The following is a 16,691-nucleotide window of genomic DNA, read 5'->3' on the forward strand; positions in this document are numbered from 1 at the left end:
TGAACTCAATTTGGGAGTGACAACTGTACATGCCCTTATAGTAATAACCTACATTATGAGGTGTATATAGACAGCAAACATTAAATGTTAAATACTTTGCCAATTACTTTTTACATTTCCCAGCCAAAGGGTATATTTTTGATACCTGTCAAACTATTGATGGGTGCCACAATTTCTTTGTGCCTTCACACACAAAACTCAAAATCACAGGCTGTAAGAAAAAGTGTAGCCTACAAGCAGGCTATATGGAGGGCCAAATGACTCAAAATATATAATTAAATAAACCATTAAATACACACTGTATTGTAAATACAGTCGTTAGGAAAAAACTATAAAATAACTCAATTATAATTAAATCACTAAATAAATCAACTGTTCATTTATTTCATCTTAGCACTAGTTTGCTTTCATTTTCATTTTAGCTTTATCTTTGGGTTGATTTTTCCTTTAAACATAAGCTTTGTAAATTTTCATTTTCATTCTTAGGGTTATAATTATTAGCACTTCACTCAACGACAGTGGGCGTCACCTTTTATTATGTATCACTGATTTAATTGTGCATTTAAATAAATATTCAAATAAAATTTTGAGTAATTTTGCCCTCCATACAAGTATGCCAAGGGAGAGTGGAGAACTAATCATTTACAGATATATCTTATCAAAGAAGAAAATATTGGGAGCAATATTGGAGAATGTATTTCAAATCAAATCAAATCCCTTTATTGTCACTCAACCATATACACAAGTGCAACAGTGGGTGAAAGTCTTGGGTGCGGTTCCGAGCAACATAGCAGTCAAGACAGTGATGAGACATATACCAATTTACAATAAACATGAGATTTACACAACACAATTTACATATCTAATATACACATTATTACACACAACACAATATACAAATAATAATATACAATGTACAGTATACAATACACACAATACAGAATACACATACACAATACAAATAGAATAGTATATATACAATAAAAATAGTATATATAAAATATACAGTAGGTTGTATTGTGCTGTATTGATATTCAGGCTGTCAGCTGATAGTCAGTTGCCAGTGTGTTGTTAAGAGAGAATATAATTTATGACAGTCCAGTGTAAGATTAATAAAGTGCAGTGCTGATATACTGTATTTTGATCATGAGAGATCAAGAGTTCAAAAGTCTGATTGCTTGGGGGAAGAAGCTGTCATGAAGTCAGCTGGTGCGGGTCCTGATGCTGCGATACCGCCTGCCTGATGGTAGCAGTGAGAGAAGCCCATAGCTCGGGTGGCTGGAGTCTCTGATGATCCTCCAAGCTTTTTTCACACACCGCCTGGTATAGATGTCCTGGAGGGAGGGAAGCTCACCTCCGATGATGTGTCTGGCAGTTCGCACCACCCTTTGCAGGGCTTTCAACCGTGAGGGCAGTGCTGTTGCCGTACCAGGCAGTGATGCAACCAGTCAGGATGCTTTCTACAGTGCTGGTGTAGAACCGTGTGAGGATGTGGCGGTTCATTCCAAACTTCCTCAGCCGTCTCAGGAAGAAGAGGTGCTGGTGAGCCTTCTTCACAACTGCCTCAGTGTGGACGGACCATGTGAGTTCCTCAGTGATGTGGACACCGAGATACTTAAAGCTGCTGACTCTCTCCACCAGTGCTTCATTGATGGTGGTGGGGCTGTGTTCTCTGTCTTTTCACCTGAAGTCCACCACAAGCTCCTTTGTCTTGCTGACACTGAGGGAGAGGTTGTGCTCCTGACACCAGTGTGTGCACTTCATCATTGTCAGTGATTAGACCTACCACCATCATATCATCAGCAAACTTAATGATGGCATTGGAGCTATGTGTTGCCACACAGTCATGTGTGTACAGGGAATACAGGAGTGGGCTGAGAACACAGCCCTGCGGGGCTCCAGTGTTGAGGGTCAGTGATGAGATGTTGCTGCACATTCTAACCACCTGGCATCTGCTTGACAGAAATTCCAGGATCCAGCTGCACAGAAGCTGTTTAAGCCCATAGCCCGGAGTATCTCATCAAGCTTGGAGGGCACTATGGTGTTGAATGCTGAGCTGTAGTCTACAAACAGCATTCTCACATATGTGTTCCTTTTTTCCAGGTGGGAGAGAGCAGTGTGTAGTATAGATGCAATGTGCATCAGTGGAGCGGTTGTTGCGGTAAGCAAACTGCAGTGAGTCCAGAGAGGCAGGCAGCACAGAGCAGATGTAATCTCTGATTAGTCTCTCAAAGCATTTGCTGATGATGGGGGTCAGAGCAACAGGACGCCAGTCATTTAAGCTAGTGATTTTGGATTGCTTTGGTACAGGCACAATGGTGGATGTTTTAAAGCATGTGGGGACTACAGACAAAGAGAGGGAAAGGTTGAAAATGTCCGTAAAAACACCAGCCAGTTAGTTCGCGCACGCTCTGATGACGCGGCCCGGAATGCCGTCTGGACCGGCGGCTTTACGGATATTCACCCGTCGGAAGGATCGGGTTACATTCGCTACAGAGACGGAGAGTGAACTAACCTCTGTAGCTTTGGCCGCGAGAGCTCTCTCCGCGAGGGCAGTGTTATTTCCCTCAAAACGAGCATAAAAAGTATTTAGCTCATCCGGGAGAGAGGCAGCGGTGTTAACGGCGGAGTTTTTATTCCCTTTGAGGTCCTTGATGATATTAATTCCCTGCCACATGCTTCTAGAGTCGATGGTGTTGAACTGTCCTTCAATCTTGTCCCTGTACTGGTGTTTGGCTGCTCTGATAGTTTTGCGGAGGGCATAACTAGCTTGTTTATGCTCCTCCACGTTCCCAGAATTAAAAGCGGAGGTCAGTGCATTAAGTGCCACACGAACGTAGCTATTAATCCATGGTTTCTGGTTAGGGTAGATCCGTATTGTTTTGGTCAATACAACATCCTCTGTGCACTTCCTGATGAAACACGTTACACTATCAGCGTATACCTCGATGTCGTCATCAGAGGCGGATCGGAACATCTCCCAGTCCGCGTGATCAAAACAGTCTTTAGCATAGAGTCTGATTGGTCCGACCAGCACTGGATCATTCTGAGGGCGGGTGCTTCCTGTTTGAGTTTCTGCCTGTAAGCGGGCAGAAGCAGAATGGAAGAGTGGTCTGATTTGCCAAATGGTGGGCGGGGGAGGGATTTGTAGCCATCCCGGAAGGAAGAGTAGCAATGATCCAAAACCTGGTCCCCTCGTGTGTTGAAACTGATGTGTTGGTAGTATTTCGGTGCTATTGACTTGAAGTTGGCTTTGTAAAAGTCCCCGGGCACAATGAAGGTAACCTCAGGGTGCGCGGTGTCCTGCTTGCTTATACTCTCATACAGTTCCTTGAGTGCCCGGTCGGTGTCGGCTTGTGGCGGGATGTGCACAGCTGTGATAATGACCGCTGTGAATTCCCTCTGTAGCCAGAATGGTCGACACAGAAGCATGAGAAATTCCAGATCAGGAGAGCAGAAAGACTTGATAGAATGTACATTCCTCTGATCACACAACATAAATCATAAAAATCATAAACATAAAACATAAACCACCACCTCTGTTCTTACCTAAAAGGAAATTTGCCTGCAACAATTTGGATAATTGTTATATAAAATTGAGTGTACCAAAATAATTTAGTATTAATAAAAACTTGACTTGGTTCCCCAAGACACTTGAGTAAAATACATGAATATTCCAGTGGAAATTGACCCAGCTTTTTCATTTAAATGTCATAAAAATTAAGCCATAATATGTCCTTAAAACTTGGATAAAGGCTTGGTTACATTTAGATGGATCTCAAAGAACAAATAAGAAATATAACAGGATGGAATGGATAATGAGGTGGATCTAGAGATAAATTAGTAAATTATTATAATGATTTCAAATGAAATACAAAGAAACCTTCATTGTGTTGTATTCTGCTTGTCATTTTGGTACATTTTGTTTCTAGCTTACTGTGAAGCCAGAGAAAAAATATAGGATGAACCTCCTGAGGTGACATCATTACACAAAGTTGACAAATGGGAACAAAATAACAACAGTTCATTCCAAGTCATACTTTGATAGGACTGTACTTTATTTCACTTTTCACGTGCATCTCCAGCATTGTTGTCTAAAGTATCTAAAGTTTGAATCTAAATTTAAAAGCTGACTATTTTTAGTAGTGGTAATAAGTTAGTAAAGTAATGAACTATTCTGCAGAAAAAAAACATGGCATCACCAGCACACTTCTACTCACCAAACTATGTGACTAACCACAGTATGTAAATTGGGTTAAGTATTACCATGGTAGTAGCAGTTGTGTCAGTGATGGTGGCAGGGTAGTATGCCTGTATACCTCTCTAGAGTCCAAGAATGATTGCCTATAATCGCTTTCTGCTACATTTTACTATTTCTACTTTGAAATATGCTGAGTGGATGTTAAGTATAGTATAAGAGAAATCTTCTATTTCAACCTTTTTTATGTAGGTATTATTTAAATATACTCTCTCTCTCTCACACACACACACACGTGCTGTATAGAAGCATTGCCTGCTGTCCAGAAAACACTTAACAACTTCCCTGATCTAACCCTGGACACACTCACAAAAAAGTGGTATGGTCTAATATCTAGATTTGTAATTGAAATGATATAGGTTCAAATGCTACAAGGAGTGGTTCATGAATAATCACTATTATGTCCTTTTTTCCACAAAGTTTTTTTTTTTCATAGACTAATTAAGATACAATACTAATTTCTCTCCTTGTTGAACAGGGAAGCTCATATAGCAAATGGAAACGTGATTCCTTTACTGCTACTCTGATTCCACTGATCCATTTGTTCAGGCACAAAACACCAGTTCACTGAACAAATGATGTGCCCCGATTTGCACAATGTCCAAGTCCATTGGCAGACCAGATTCAGGAGCCACAAATCCTAACCCACAGGCAGGAACAGCACAACATTTAGCAAACGTCCCCCATTTCTTATTGTTAGTTATACGCCAACACTTCTGGTGTTTAAGTATAATAGTTTCTACCCTGCTTCCTCATCACTTTACGGTGATTGAGTGGGCTAAGTTTCTGAACACCAATCAAGTATTGTTGACATTTAAATGTTGGTGGTCAACCAGCCTATTTGGTACAAACAAATGGTGTCATTACACCTAAATTTTGAATTAAATGTTTGGTTGTAATTTTTATTAAAAAAAAAAAAATTGTCTTTATAATTCTGTAATGTCTTTGTTTTGTGTATATTGATGAATACATTTTCCCATATGAACAACCACTCAGTAATGAAAAGTATCAATAACATTAAGACATTTCCAAATGTAATAAATAAATAGTAAACAATGGTTTAAAACATGTAGAGAATATGTAAATCATATTGACAATACACATCGTTTCATGTATCATTAATGGCTGCTATTTAATTTTGAGTTGAAATTGCACCACAAATCCCACTACATGCAATAGTAAATTACTACTGATTTAATAAAAAGTAACATTTACTGATGGATGGGGTGTCCTATTAAAATTGCAGACAATATTCTAAATTGTAGCTCTAGGCTAAATGACAAAGTTTAAAAGTGTCAGAAGGCACTGGTTGAGGACATAGCCTTATTAAATACAAGCTTAACAACCATTAAAGTAGCATGTTGGAAGCATGGAATATTACATGGAGGCTGGAATAGAAAGGCATAGAAAGATGATGGCCAATTTGAATTGTCGTAATGTTTATCAAATTTTATCTAAATAGAACCCAAAGAAGGGCACCGAGATTTACACATTACATAAAAAAAATAAAAAATAAAAAAATGAAACATCCACTTCTACAGTAGTCCTGAAAATTAAATGTACAGATCTAAAAACAGATTATACAACAAGTATACACTATTTCAGTGCAGTAAAAATAAATCACCTGAAAATCTGAAATAATAAAAGGCTGTATGTGAAGTCAAACACTTGAGAAAGTGAAGAAAAATCAAGGCCATGTTCAGGAGCTTTGTAAAATCCTTTACCACCTAGGCAAATCAGATAAAAATGCAGTCTTTCCGATTACAGGCTGTGTGATTGTCCACAGATAGAATGATTTCTTATTTCAAACCTGTTTAAACAGAATTCATGATAAGACCACAGTAGAAGATATCTTATGGTGGATCTTTAGTCCTTCATTGAGGGTCCATCGATGCTGCCACTATGCCATGCTGTCTTAATTGAGTTCTTATCATCTGGTTCTTTGATTGCCACTCTTCCACCTATGGGAGAATAAGTGGGTGTGAGGCATGAGAGAGAGAAAGGTAGCATGAGCAAATGAAAGAGTGTGGTAAGGACTGCTAAATGTTTAGAAATACTCAATAGTAGCGGTAGTTGTTGCACTTGTGGGCAAAGTAGATGATGTCTACATTGCGTGTGAAATACCTCTTGCTTGAGAAGCTGATTGTACATCCTCAGTCTAGCCACAGTATTAAACTCGTCTTCTAGTCATGAATTGCTCTGACGTAGCTCCTGGATATAGTCACATGCCTTAGACAAAATCCCACCTTTACTCTATATGAAAACCAGAGAACTATCTGAATACCCAGGCTCTTTTTCCAACATTATTTTCCATGATATTTCCAGGATATTTTGTGAAAGCAACACCCCCTGGCCTGTCTCTATACTAGCTGTTGTATACACTGAATATACATCTTTTACATCTGTAAATTCAAATCTATTTTAGATAGTTCAGAGGATTCTGCAGCAAAATGTGAGCTGAAATGAAAAGGGAATGTTTTTCTAGCTGCTTCAGCTTTGATTCCTTCTTCCATCACAACAGCTAGGGTAAAGGAAGATATCTGTAGTTGGTTAACTAAACTTTTGTTGTTGTGTGGTGCAGAAGTGCTTGTACTAGCTAAAAATCTGTTATTTTGAGAACATTGTTAGCATTCTGTTCAAAATAGTGTGCTCCACAATAGCAACATTTACTCTGTTTGGAATAAAGTCAGTAATGCATTAATCAATACTTAATAATGAAATTTTTTTTTCTTTATTTTGTGGTCTAATTAAAAAAATAAAAACATTATTACAACCAATAGAATTTATTACTTTACTATTAATTTTTAGAAAGGCCAGAATGTTCATTTCTGTGCATTTAAATTTTAAACATGAGAGAGTTACACTTTGATGCACCACTGGAACCCTCACTGGAACAGTCAGGGATGGTTTTGGAAAGCAAATTATGATTTTTAGAAAAATGTTGAAGCTCTGTAGGTCCTTAAAATGTAAGTAAACGGGTGCCATCAGGCTGCTGGCTGTTTCATGTTCCTAAAGGCATATTTAGGCAGCATAAAAGTAATCCACTGACTCAATTAATGTCATCTGAATCAAATTGATAGGTTGGTGTAAGAAACAAATTGATAATTAAAAGTTTTTAACTTTAAATCATTGCTTCCACCCAGCGCTGTATTTCTGTTTGAAATTAACTAACTCTTGCATGACGTTCATTCCTCTGTTGTATACAAAGCACACGCTTCCGACTTATTGCGTGAACACGCCATAGCGCTTACATCACTGATGTGTCGACTGCTGGCAGGAAGCGATTTTTTTTTTTTAAGCTAATAATGTTTGAATTATCGATTTGTTTCTCACACCAACCTATCGATTTGCTATAGAAGACATTAATTGATCGACTGGAGTCATGTGGATTACCTTTATGCTGCCTAAATATGTCTTTTGGACCATCAAACAGCCAGCAGCCTGATGGCACCCATTTACTTGCATTTTAAGGACCTACAGAGCTGCAACATTTTTCTAAAAATCTTAATTTGTGTTCTGCTGAAGAAAGAAAGTCATTCACATCCGGGATGGCATCAGGGTAAGTGAATAAAGAGAAGTTTTTAATTTTGGGTGAACTAATCCTTTAACCTAAAAAGGCAAATTCTGTCATCATTCACACATCCTCATGTTGTTCCAAACCAATATGGTTATCTTCCACAGAGCACAAAAGGACATGTTAGGTGCACAATGAAAGTGAATGGTGACTGATGATAACATTCTATGTGACATCTCATTTTATGTTTCACTGAAGAAGGTCATACAGGTTTGGAACAACATAATGGTGAACGATGACAAAACTGTTTATTTTTGGGTGATTTTTAATAAAAGATTTCACATTCTATATTGTATCAAGAATTCACATGACGCTGTAAATATAATTTTTCTTTTAATCAAGCTCAAATTTATTTTCCTGCTATAATAAGAGTCAAACCTGGGTTATAGGTGGAGTTGCTGCCTGTGTTGCTGTAGGAAACCCAGTCCCCACACTGACTGCTTCAGCCCCATCTGCCTGTCCTTCTACCTGTCCATCAGCCAAATGGATCACCCGGTACGTTACCTGAACCATGGAAGTCATGGGTTTAATCATCAACTCCCCATTATACAGTAGCTATATTTACTATGCATGTGTACAGTGCTCTGAAAAATTATTTGTCCCCTTCCTGATTTCTTCTATTTTTGTGTATTTTTCATACTAAATTTTTTAGATCTTCAAACGAGATAACATAAAACAAAGGCAACCCAAGTAAACACAAAATACAGTATTCATATATATATATGTATATATATATATATATACACTATATTGCCAAAAGTATTCGCTCACCCATCCAAATAATTGAATTCAGGTGTTCCAATCACTTCCACGGCCACAGGTGTATAGAATGAAGCACCTAGGCATGCAGACTGCTTCTACAAACATTTGTGAAAGAATGGGCCGCTCTCAGGAGCTCAGTGAATTCCAGCGTGGTACTGTGATAGGATGCCACCTGTGCAACAAGTACAGTCGTGAAATTTCCTCGCTACTGAATATTCCACAGTCAACTGTCAGTGGTATTATAACAAAGTGGAAGCGATTGGGAATGACAGCAACTCAGCCACGAAGTGGTAGGCCACGTAAAATGACAGAGCGGGGTCAGCGGATGCTGAGGCGCACAGTGCGCAGAGGTCGCCAACTTTCTGCAGAGTCAATCGCTACAGACCTCCAAAGTTCATGTGGCCTTCAGATTAGCTCAAGAACAGTGCGTAGAGAGCTTCATGGAATGGGTTTCCATGGCCGAGCAGCTGCATCCAAGCCATACATCACCAAGTGCAATGTAAAGCGTCAGATGCAGTGGTGTAAAGCACGCCGCCACTGGACTCTAGAGCAGTGGAGACGCGTTCTCTGGAGTGACGAATCACACTTCTCCATCTGGCAATCTGATGGACGAGTCTGGGTTTGGCGGTTGCCAGGAGAACGGTACTTGTCTGACTGCATTGTGCCGACTGTGAAGTTTGGTGGAGGGGGATTATGGTGTGGGGTTGTTTTTCAGGAGCTGGGCTTGGCCCCTTAGTTCCAGTGAAAGGAACTCTGAATGCTTCAGCATACCAAGAGATTTTGGACAATTCCATGCTCCCAACTTTGTGGGAACAGTTTGGGGATGGCCCCTTCCTGTTCCAACATGACTGCGCACCAGTGCACAAAGCAAGGTCCATTAAGACATGGATGAGCGAGTTTGGTGTGGAAGAACTTGACTGGCCTGCACAGAGTCCTGACCTCAACCCGACAGAGCACCTTTGGGATGAATTAGAGCGAAGACTGCGAGCCAGGCCTTCTCGTCCAACATCAGTGTCTGACCTCACAAATGCGCTTCTGGAAGAATGGTCAAAAATTCCCATAAACACACTCCTAAACCTTGTGGAAAGCCTTCCCTGAATAGTTGAAGCTGTTATAGCTGCAAAGGGTGGGCCAACGTCATATTAAACCCTATGGATTAAGAATGGGATGTCACTTAAGTTCATATGCGTCTAAAGGCAGGTGAGCGAATACTTTTGGCAATATAGTGTATATATTTATTCATATATATATATAAAATGTTTTTTTTTTTTATTTAATTTTTTTTATTATTGAAACAAAAAAGTTATCCAACAACTATATCACACCTATGTCTGGAGTGGTGGTGGCGTAGTGGGCTAAAGTATAGAATTTGTAAGCAGAAGGTTGCCGGTTTGATCTCCACAGCCACCACCATTGTGTCCTTGAGCAAAGCACTTACTCCAGGTTGCTCTGGGGGGACTGTCCCTGTAATAAGAGCACTGAAAGTCGCTTTGGATAAAAGCGTCTGCCAAATGCATAAAAATGTAAAATATCACCCATGTGAAAAACTAACTTCCTATTAAGTTTAAGGGGCTGGTTGTGCCATCTGCAGCTGCAACAAAACGTACACTTTTTCACAGCACTGTACAGTGTATGCATTCATATGAGTTTGAGATGGCATAAAATGATCATATTTGGGTGAACTATTCCTTTAAATTCTGTTCCCCCTTGTTGGGGTGTACAAATGTAAGACGTGCTTAACTGCCCCGCTGTTCCTTCTGTTTTGAAAAGATACTTGATTTGCTGATCTGTGGAGAATGTGGCAGCTGACTGGATGGTTGCGATAGCCAATGGGTCATCTGCTGTTGCAATAACACCTGGTAAAGCAGCACATACACGTAACTGTTTGGCACATGGCCTATCAGGTCCAAAAATTCATAGAACTGGAACTGGAAATAAACTCAGCATATCCATCTCAGCAGTCTGTCATTTTGCTGCTGAGAGGTCAGGTCTTTGAATAGTAGCAATCTCACTGATGCAGCATGAAATCAAAAGGGTTTTGCAGGGAAATTTATCTTGATTTTCAAGTATACTGCCTTAAGTAGTGGAGGTATATGGGGTGATTCTCATGAAACCTGTCAAGAAAATGTCCTGATCATATTTAACCCCAAATAAATAAATACAAATAAAAATATATTTTTCACAAAGAAAATAAAACCTACATTTAGGACCATTAAGATTCTTGCATGGTGACAGAATTTTCAGGAAACTTAAGCAAATTTTACCGCCCCCTTTTTTCAGAAAGGAAAGAAGAGGACAGCAGGGGTTCTTCTGAAGATATACCTGGATCTTGCACTGTTTATTATTGCCCAACGATCTAACGCAAGTTTTTATAGTATTGTAGGTGCGAATTTAGTATTATCAGTATCACTACTATAATTTCACAAGGCGCAGGTTAACTTGATAGAACAAAAACAATGAAAAACAAACTAAAACCAAGCAGCCTTTAGCATTTATGCTAAGCAAAGCACACAAAGATGAGTGAAAACACATATCCCCTAATATAAAGGGTGTGCTGGATATTGAGGCAGAGTATCTTATCCTTGTGTCAGATACAGAACCATTTCCCAAAAATATTACCTAAAGAAATCATATAAAGGAGTTACCTGTATATCTTCAAGAGCAGAGGTTCAGAACAAATAATCTCTGCGCATGTGCAATAATTTTAGATTAGACGTCTCCTAAAACACGCAATTTTCCCGGTTTGAATAGTTAATGCGCATGCGTGTAAGCGAGTTGATTGACAGGCGATATCTGCATCTAAAAAGGTGATTGGCTCTTTTACCTGTAAGGCGGTACTTCCTTTCTACATCCGGTGACAGTTGGGCGATAGAGCTTCTTGGTTGGACGTTCCAATTTATACTTTAAATAGAAGTGGCCCATCTCTGCGTAACACTCTCTGGCTAAATATTCTCGTGGTCACTAGAGGGCGCCATTATTCAAATAGTTTGTCTCATGATAAACCGTTCACACTCCAGGTTTTGGAACGCGGAAGTAAACGTTTGCAGGGTAAACTTCGACAGCGGTGAATGGGAGATCACAGCGATTATTATAATAGTCCCCATTTTCTCCAACAGCAAGCGAGAAAAAAAAAAAAAAAAAAAAAAAAAAAAAAAAAAAAAAAACTTACGTTTGAATAACTCAGAAGGGGGAAAAAAAAAAGCGGTGGATTAATACAGTAAAATGGGAGAAGATGCCAAATTTACTGTCGCTCTAATAGAAACCCCCCCTCACAGCTGTGGTAATTTAGTTTTTAAAACTAATTTCAGGGTAATACTACAAAGCATAATGTTATAAATGTGCACTTTGAAAAAAATATAAAACGTTTTAGATTAATGCTGATAAGGCAGAAACAAATCAGTCTGTGAAAAAGGAGGCCTTTTTACAAAGAAACACTTTAACAAATAGGAAATATCATGTAGCATTCCCTGGTATTCTCCATTCAGCACACAAACATATGGCCACATCCGAGTACAACCATATTTATTTAATGGAATTCCTTAAACATAACACTGGATTTAATTTTATAAAAACACAACCACCCCGCAGCCACATTTAAACAGTATATGCCATTACATGGTATTTAAGGGATTTGCATCACATAACAGTGTTTTTGACATCACCCAAGCCAAGCCAGTGCAGAATAACATTGGTCAAATTCTCTTAGTAATGGACCCCATGGCAACAAAACTGATTTCTGAGGAAATTATCAAACACTTAGATTGCATTGATTAACTTGGGATTTGTTATATGGAGCAGTACAAGACAATTTTGTTTTGGGGTAGGGGATTTGCACCAAGAGATCCATTCTATAGTTACACACAGTCTCACAGAAGCTCTGACATCAGTGGGAAGGTGAGGAAAGCTAGCAGGAGTGCTACTACACTGTGCTGCAGAGAACACCAGGCCGAACAGGTCAGAAGCTTACCTGGAAAACAGAAGTAAACAAACAATCATATGACTTGATCTTGATTCTGGAATATTTCCATTTAATTCAAAGTGCACTAAAGACTCAATTATGTCCTTCGAAGTGCTTAATGGTAGTGGGCAGTCCCTGCGGTTTCCCCATTTCATTTGTAACAGCAACCTCAGATTTGGTGGAGCTCTTTTCAGGATTCAAACACACTGACATGTCATTTCTTAAAGGAATTTCAACCAAATTAAAATTCTCATTTACTCACCCTCATGCCATCCCAGATGTGCATGACTTTCTTCTGTAGGTCCATACAATGGAAATGATTGGATACCAAAATTGAAGCAAATAAAAATAAATCCAGAAGACTGCAGTGGTTAAATCCATGACTTCTGAAGCGATATGATAGGTGTGGGTGACAGACATTTCAATGTGTAGATCCCTTTTTTTTTTTTACTATCAAGCTCCACTTTCACAGTCACCACCTACTGGGCAGGGAGAATTTATATTAAAAATAAAATAAACTTGAATGTTTCTCATCCAAATTTCTATTTATTCTGAAGACATGGATTTATCCACCGGAGTCGCATGTATAACTTATGCTGCCTTTGTGCCTTCGGAGCTTCAAAAGTTTGGTACCCATTCACTTGCATTGTATGGCCCTACAGAGCTGAAATATTTATCTAAAAATCTTCGTTTGTGTTCAGCAGATGAAAAAGAGTCATACACATCTGGGATGGCAAGAGGGTGAGTAAATGAGTTCATTTTTGGGTGAACTACTCCTCTACCAATCTTGGAGCTCTGGCTTTCGAGGGAGAAAACATCAGATTTTTTACTTACGGAACCGGACTGTTGTGCTCTATTAAGTAAAGAAATGTTATTTACCAGTTTACAATGCATTATTAGGCAAATGCCAAATCCACTTACAGGTTTTAAAAAACAAAATTATATATCTCAGGAATACATTTTATTGACTTACTCTTTTCCACAGTAGCAGTTTTAGACTCTATGGCAGTCTGTTTGATGAAGCAGGTGAAGTCTCTGGGTTTGTCATCCGAGAAACCAGTCAGATTCAGCTGACACACATCATTGACAATGGCGACTGTGGCACGGTTCCTGAAGGTGCTGTCTGGGATGAGGCTGATGTTGGTGGAACCAACCATTTTGTCCTCCGTCTTATAGTAGCAATTCTTCGGGAGCTTTGCGTCTGGATCTGGAGTAAACTTGCACAACATCCGAAGGTTTTGATCCTTAGTCAGGCAGGATGAAATCTGAAGTGAAGTCTGGGCAGCAGCAAAGCCTGGAAAATAATACGAAGTTAGAATTTTAGAACACGTTAGAGCTAAATTTTTTTTTTAGATGTTTTGAGATTCCAACTGGGAATGTGGCTCATTATTGATTGATTTGTTATATACTGTATGTCCTGTGTGTTTTTATATGATCAGCTACATTGCAAGATAATATTTAAATATCACATTATATTAGAACATCACTGTCGTTTAGCCGCTGGGGACTTTCATGAAGTAAACAAATAAGAAGAGGAAAAGCTGTTCTATTTTCTGAGTGGGACAGTAAAAATGAGAATGCAAAAAATTTACCCAACAGACAAAGTGTAGCAGTATAGACAGTATAGCACATCATCTTGACCTCAGTACACAAGTACAGTGGAACCTGGAGACTAAACACAAAAACAGGTCATCAACTAATCAAGACAACATAACACAAATACTGATTGCCTCTTTGACTATCATACTTCATTAATATTTGTATTAAAAAGTCTCTTCGGGACTTCGTGTACACACCACAACATTTATTTGCAAGAGTTTCTGAAAATTTAGTCATTCTTGGCAATACACTTGTTTTAAATAGCTGCAGCAGCAAATTGCTCAATATGGGTGTGGTCATCACATATCCGAGCACATTTTTAATATAATTATATATAAACAAATTTAAAAAAATATTATTGTAACAAGATACAAGGACCCCACCTTATTACTCACACAGCTATTGGTCAGAAACACACATTTACAGAAAATGGATAGCTATGACTTGACGATGAACTACCTACAAAAAGACACGCTCTTTTATTTGAAGCAAAACTGAAATTGTATGTCCCTAGACAAAAATCCTGCTTTTAGAAAGTATTTCGTTATGCAAAAAAGGTAGTTTATATAGTCACACATGATTTTAAATGGCGTCATGTTAATTAAACATTTGTAGTTAAATTAAATTCCACTTTAAAGCGTAATCATGGTTATGAAGAGAAGTCAAGGTGGTCCAACCCGACCCCTTTTTCGTCTTTCTGTTTGGAAAAGTGGAACGCACCAATTTACGCTTCATTTCGACATAGAGCATTTCGCAGCGTGCAAATAAATCTGTTTAGATTCTTTTCTTATCTTACCTTATCTTCTCGATTTCGGATACTGGCGTTGGTCTGAAGCCTCAGTGAAGAAGACAGAGAGAGATGGCATGATTAAGTAGGCAAAGACGCACGCCCAGCACTATGTCATTATGATGAAATGAAGGCCTGCTAATTACGACCAGCCTAAACTTGTAATGTTGTTGTAACAGCAAATACCGAACAAGCCGTGTTCATGTGAATGCCCTAGACGGAAATTGTAACTAAGTTTTTTAAAAGTCTAATTCAACCCAATTAAAATACAACAGTAACAGACGAAAAGTCAGATTACAGATACATTTTTAAAAAAATATAGTGATCACAAACATGGTTTGTTTTGGTGCATTTAAATTGAAAAATTATGACAGGCTATGTGCATATTTCATTCTTGTGTAGCACAGCAGTAAGTTATTTCTTAGGTAATTCAACTCCCTAACCGCATATGATCTGATGTAAGCTACAGCATTACGATATCTGATTACACAGATAATCATTGGATGTTCATACGTTTTTATTGGATGATATAGGATAGACCCAGTACAGGTGTAACACTTTTTGCTTTTTGCTTTTTGCTATACTCCACAAATACTGACCAGATATAAATATGGCGTTTCACATGAGATGCCTTATCTGTCTACTAACAGCATAAATGTCAAAACGAATATACTGTTCAAAAATTTGTATGTGAAACAAGAAGTCCTGGCAGGAACTCTTGCAACGCTACGCTGGGACAGTTGCAACACTCATTTGTAATATTCTAAATAAGACATTAGGTCTTACTTAAGTTAAAGGTGCAATCAGTAACTTTTGTCTTTGTGTCATCTTGGAAGTCATCATTTAAAATCAATAGTTTTCAGTTTCAGATGGCATTGTAGAAATTTTGTATTCACAGTCAGCCATGATTACTTTAATCAGTGGGTAAAAGTGTCAAATAACAGGATGGTTACTGTGATTAAGCGAGAAGTATTCGGCTGGTTATATGATTTTAACATGTCAGCCCCCATGTGCAGACCCTCTCCATGTAGAATAAAACAGCTTTTATAAGGTTACTGATATGACTGGATTCTTCATTTTAATGTGGTGGTCATGATTTCCTACATATATTGCAAAATTACATTTCATGTCTTTAGGAGTTAAACTTTTTTAATGTGGAAAAAATTACTGAAATAAACTGGCACATTTTATACTCTGTGACTGTTTGAAAATATTTCTAATGCATGCAAATGTACCAATTCAATCACGTCAGCTGGAAATACTCATTTTTCCTAACTTTCATACGCATCCTGTGACATGAACATACATGCAAAGAAACAAAAATACACATTTACAATCATATTTTTGGACTAAATCGATTTAACAATCTACTTCAGATTCAGTGACCAACTCCAGTAGGAGCATTTGCTAGCATGTTTCTTATGCGGGGGCTACAGTTGAAACACAGTGTTGCATCTGTCCCCCTCTGACCACCAGTGACTTTGCATCCTAATGTTCTAAAATGTCATGATCAGTCAGGAATAATGATATATGATTAGAATGCAATAATGATATGAATGCAATAAAACGTATGTTTAATTTTCTCTCTTCCCATTAGATTCCTGATGTATATTACTTCTTTGACAAACAAATAATTGCATTCATTTCTAATCTTATTCTCATTGTCTGCTGTTCTCAATGTCTGCCACTACACCTATATATATATATATATATATATATATATATATATATATATATATATATATATATATAT

At 38.3% G+C, this 16,691-nt stretch overlaps 1 protein-coding gene and 1 long non-coding RNA gene across 3 annotated transcripts; both read right to left on the reverse strand.

Annotated features, from left to right (window-relative positions):
• Positions 1-5,132: 5,132 nt before the first annotated feature.
• On the reverse strand, positions 5,133-7,110 carry LOC127432507 (uncharacterized). The gene is made up of 2 exons (XR_007895754.1): positions 6,383-7,110; positions 5,133-6,219 (listed from the first exon to the last, which is right to left on the reverse strand). It is a non-coding gene; the product is annotated as an uncharacterized LOC127432507 (long non-coding RNA).
• A 4,989-nt stretch (positions 7,111-12,099) lies between these two features.
• Positions 12,100-15,260, reverse strand: thy1 (Thy-1 cell surface antigen). Of its 2 annotated transcripts, none has more exons than XM_051683647.1 (4): positions 14,948-15,260; positions 14,145-14,217; positions 13,526-13,846; positions 12,100-12,561 (listed from the first exon to the last, which is right to left on the reverse strand). In XM_051683647.1, the coding sequence occupies exons 2-4, from the start codon at positions 14,185-14,187 to the stop codon at positions 12,461-12,463; spliced, it is 465 nt and encodes a 154-aa protein (XP_051539607.1). In that variant the 5' UTR covers positions 14,188-14,217; positions 14,948-15,260; the 3' UTR covers positions 12,100-12,460. The 2 variants fall into 2 exon arrangements, with proteins under 2 accessions (XP_051539607.1, XP_051539597.1); XM_051683637.1 differs by having other exon boundaries at positions 14,145-14,224; positions 14,948-15,238.
• Between the last annotated feature and the right edge of the window lie 1,431 nt (positions 15,261-16,691).

Source organism: Myxocyprinus asiaticus, chromosome 4 (genome assembly GCF_019703515.2).
Source record: "Myxocyprinus asiaticus isolate MX2 ecotype Aquarium Trade chromosome 4, UBuf_Myxa_2, whole genome shotgun sequence".
NCBI lineage: Eukaryota > Metazoa > Chordata > Actinopteri > Cypriniformes > Catostomidae > Myxocyprinus > Myxocyprinus asiaticus.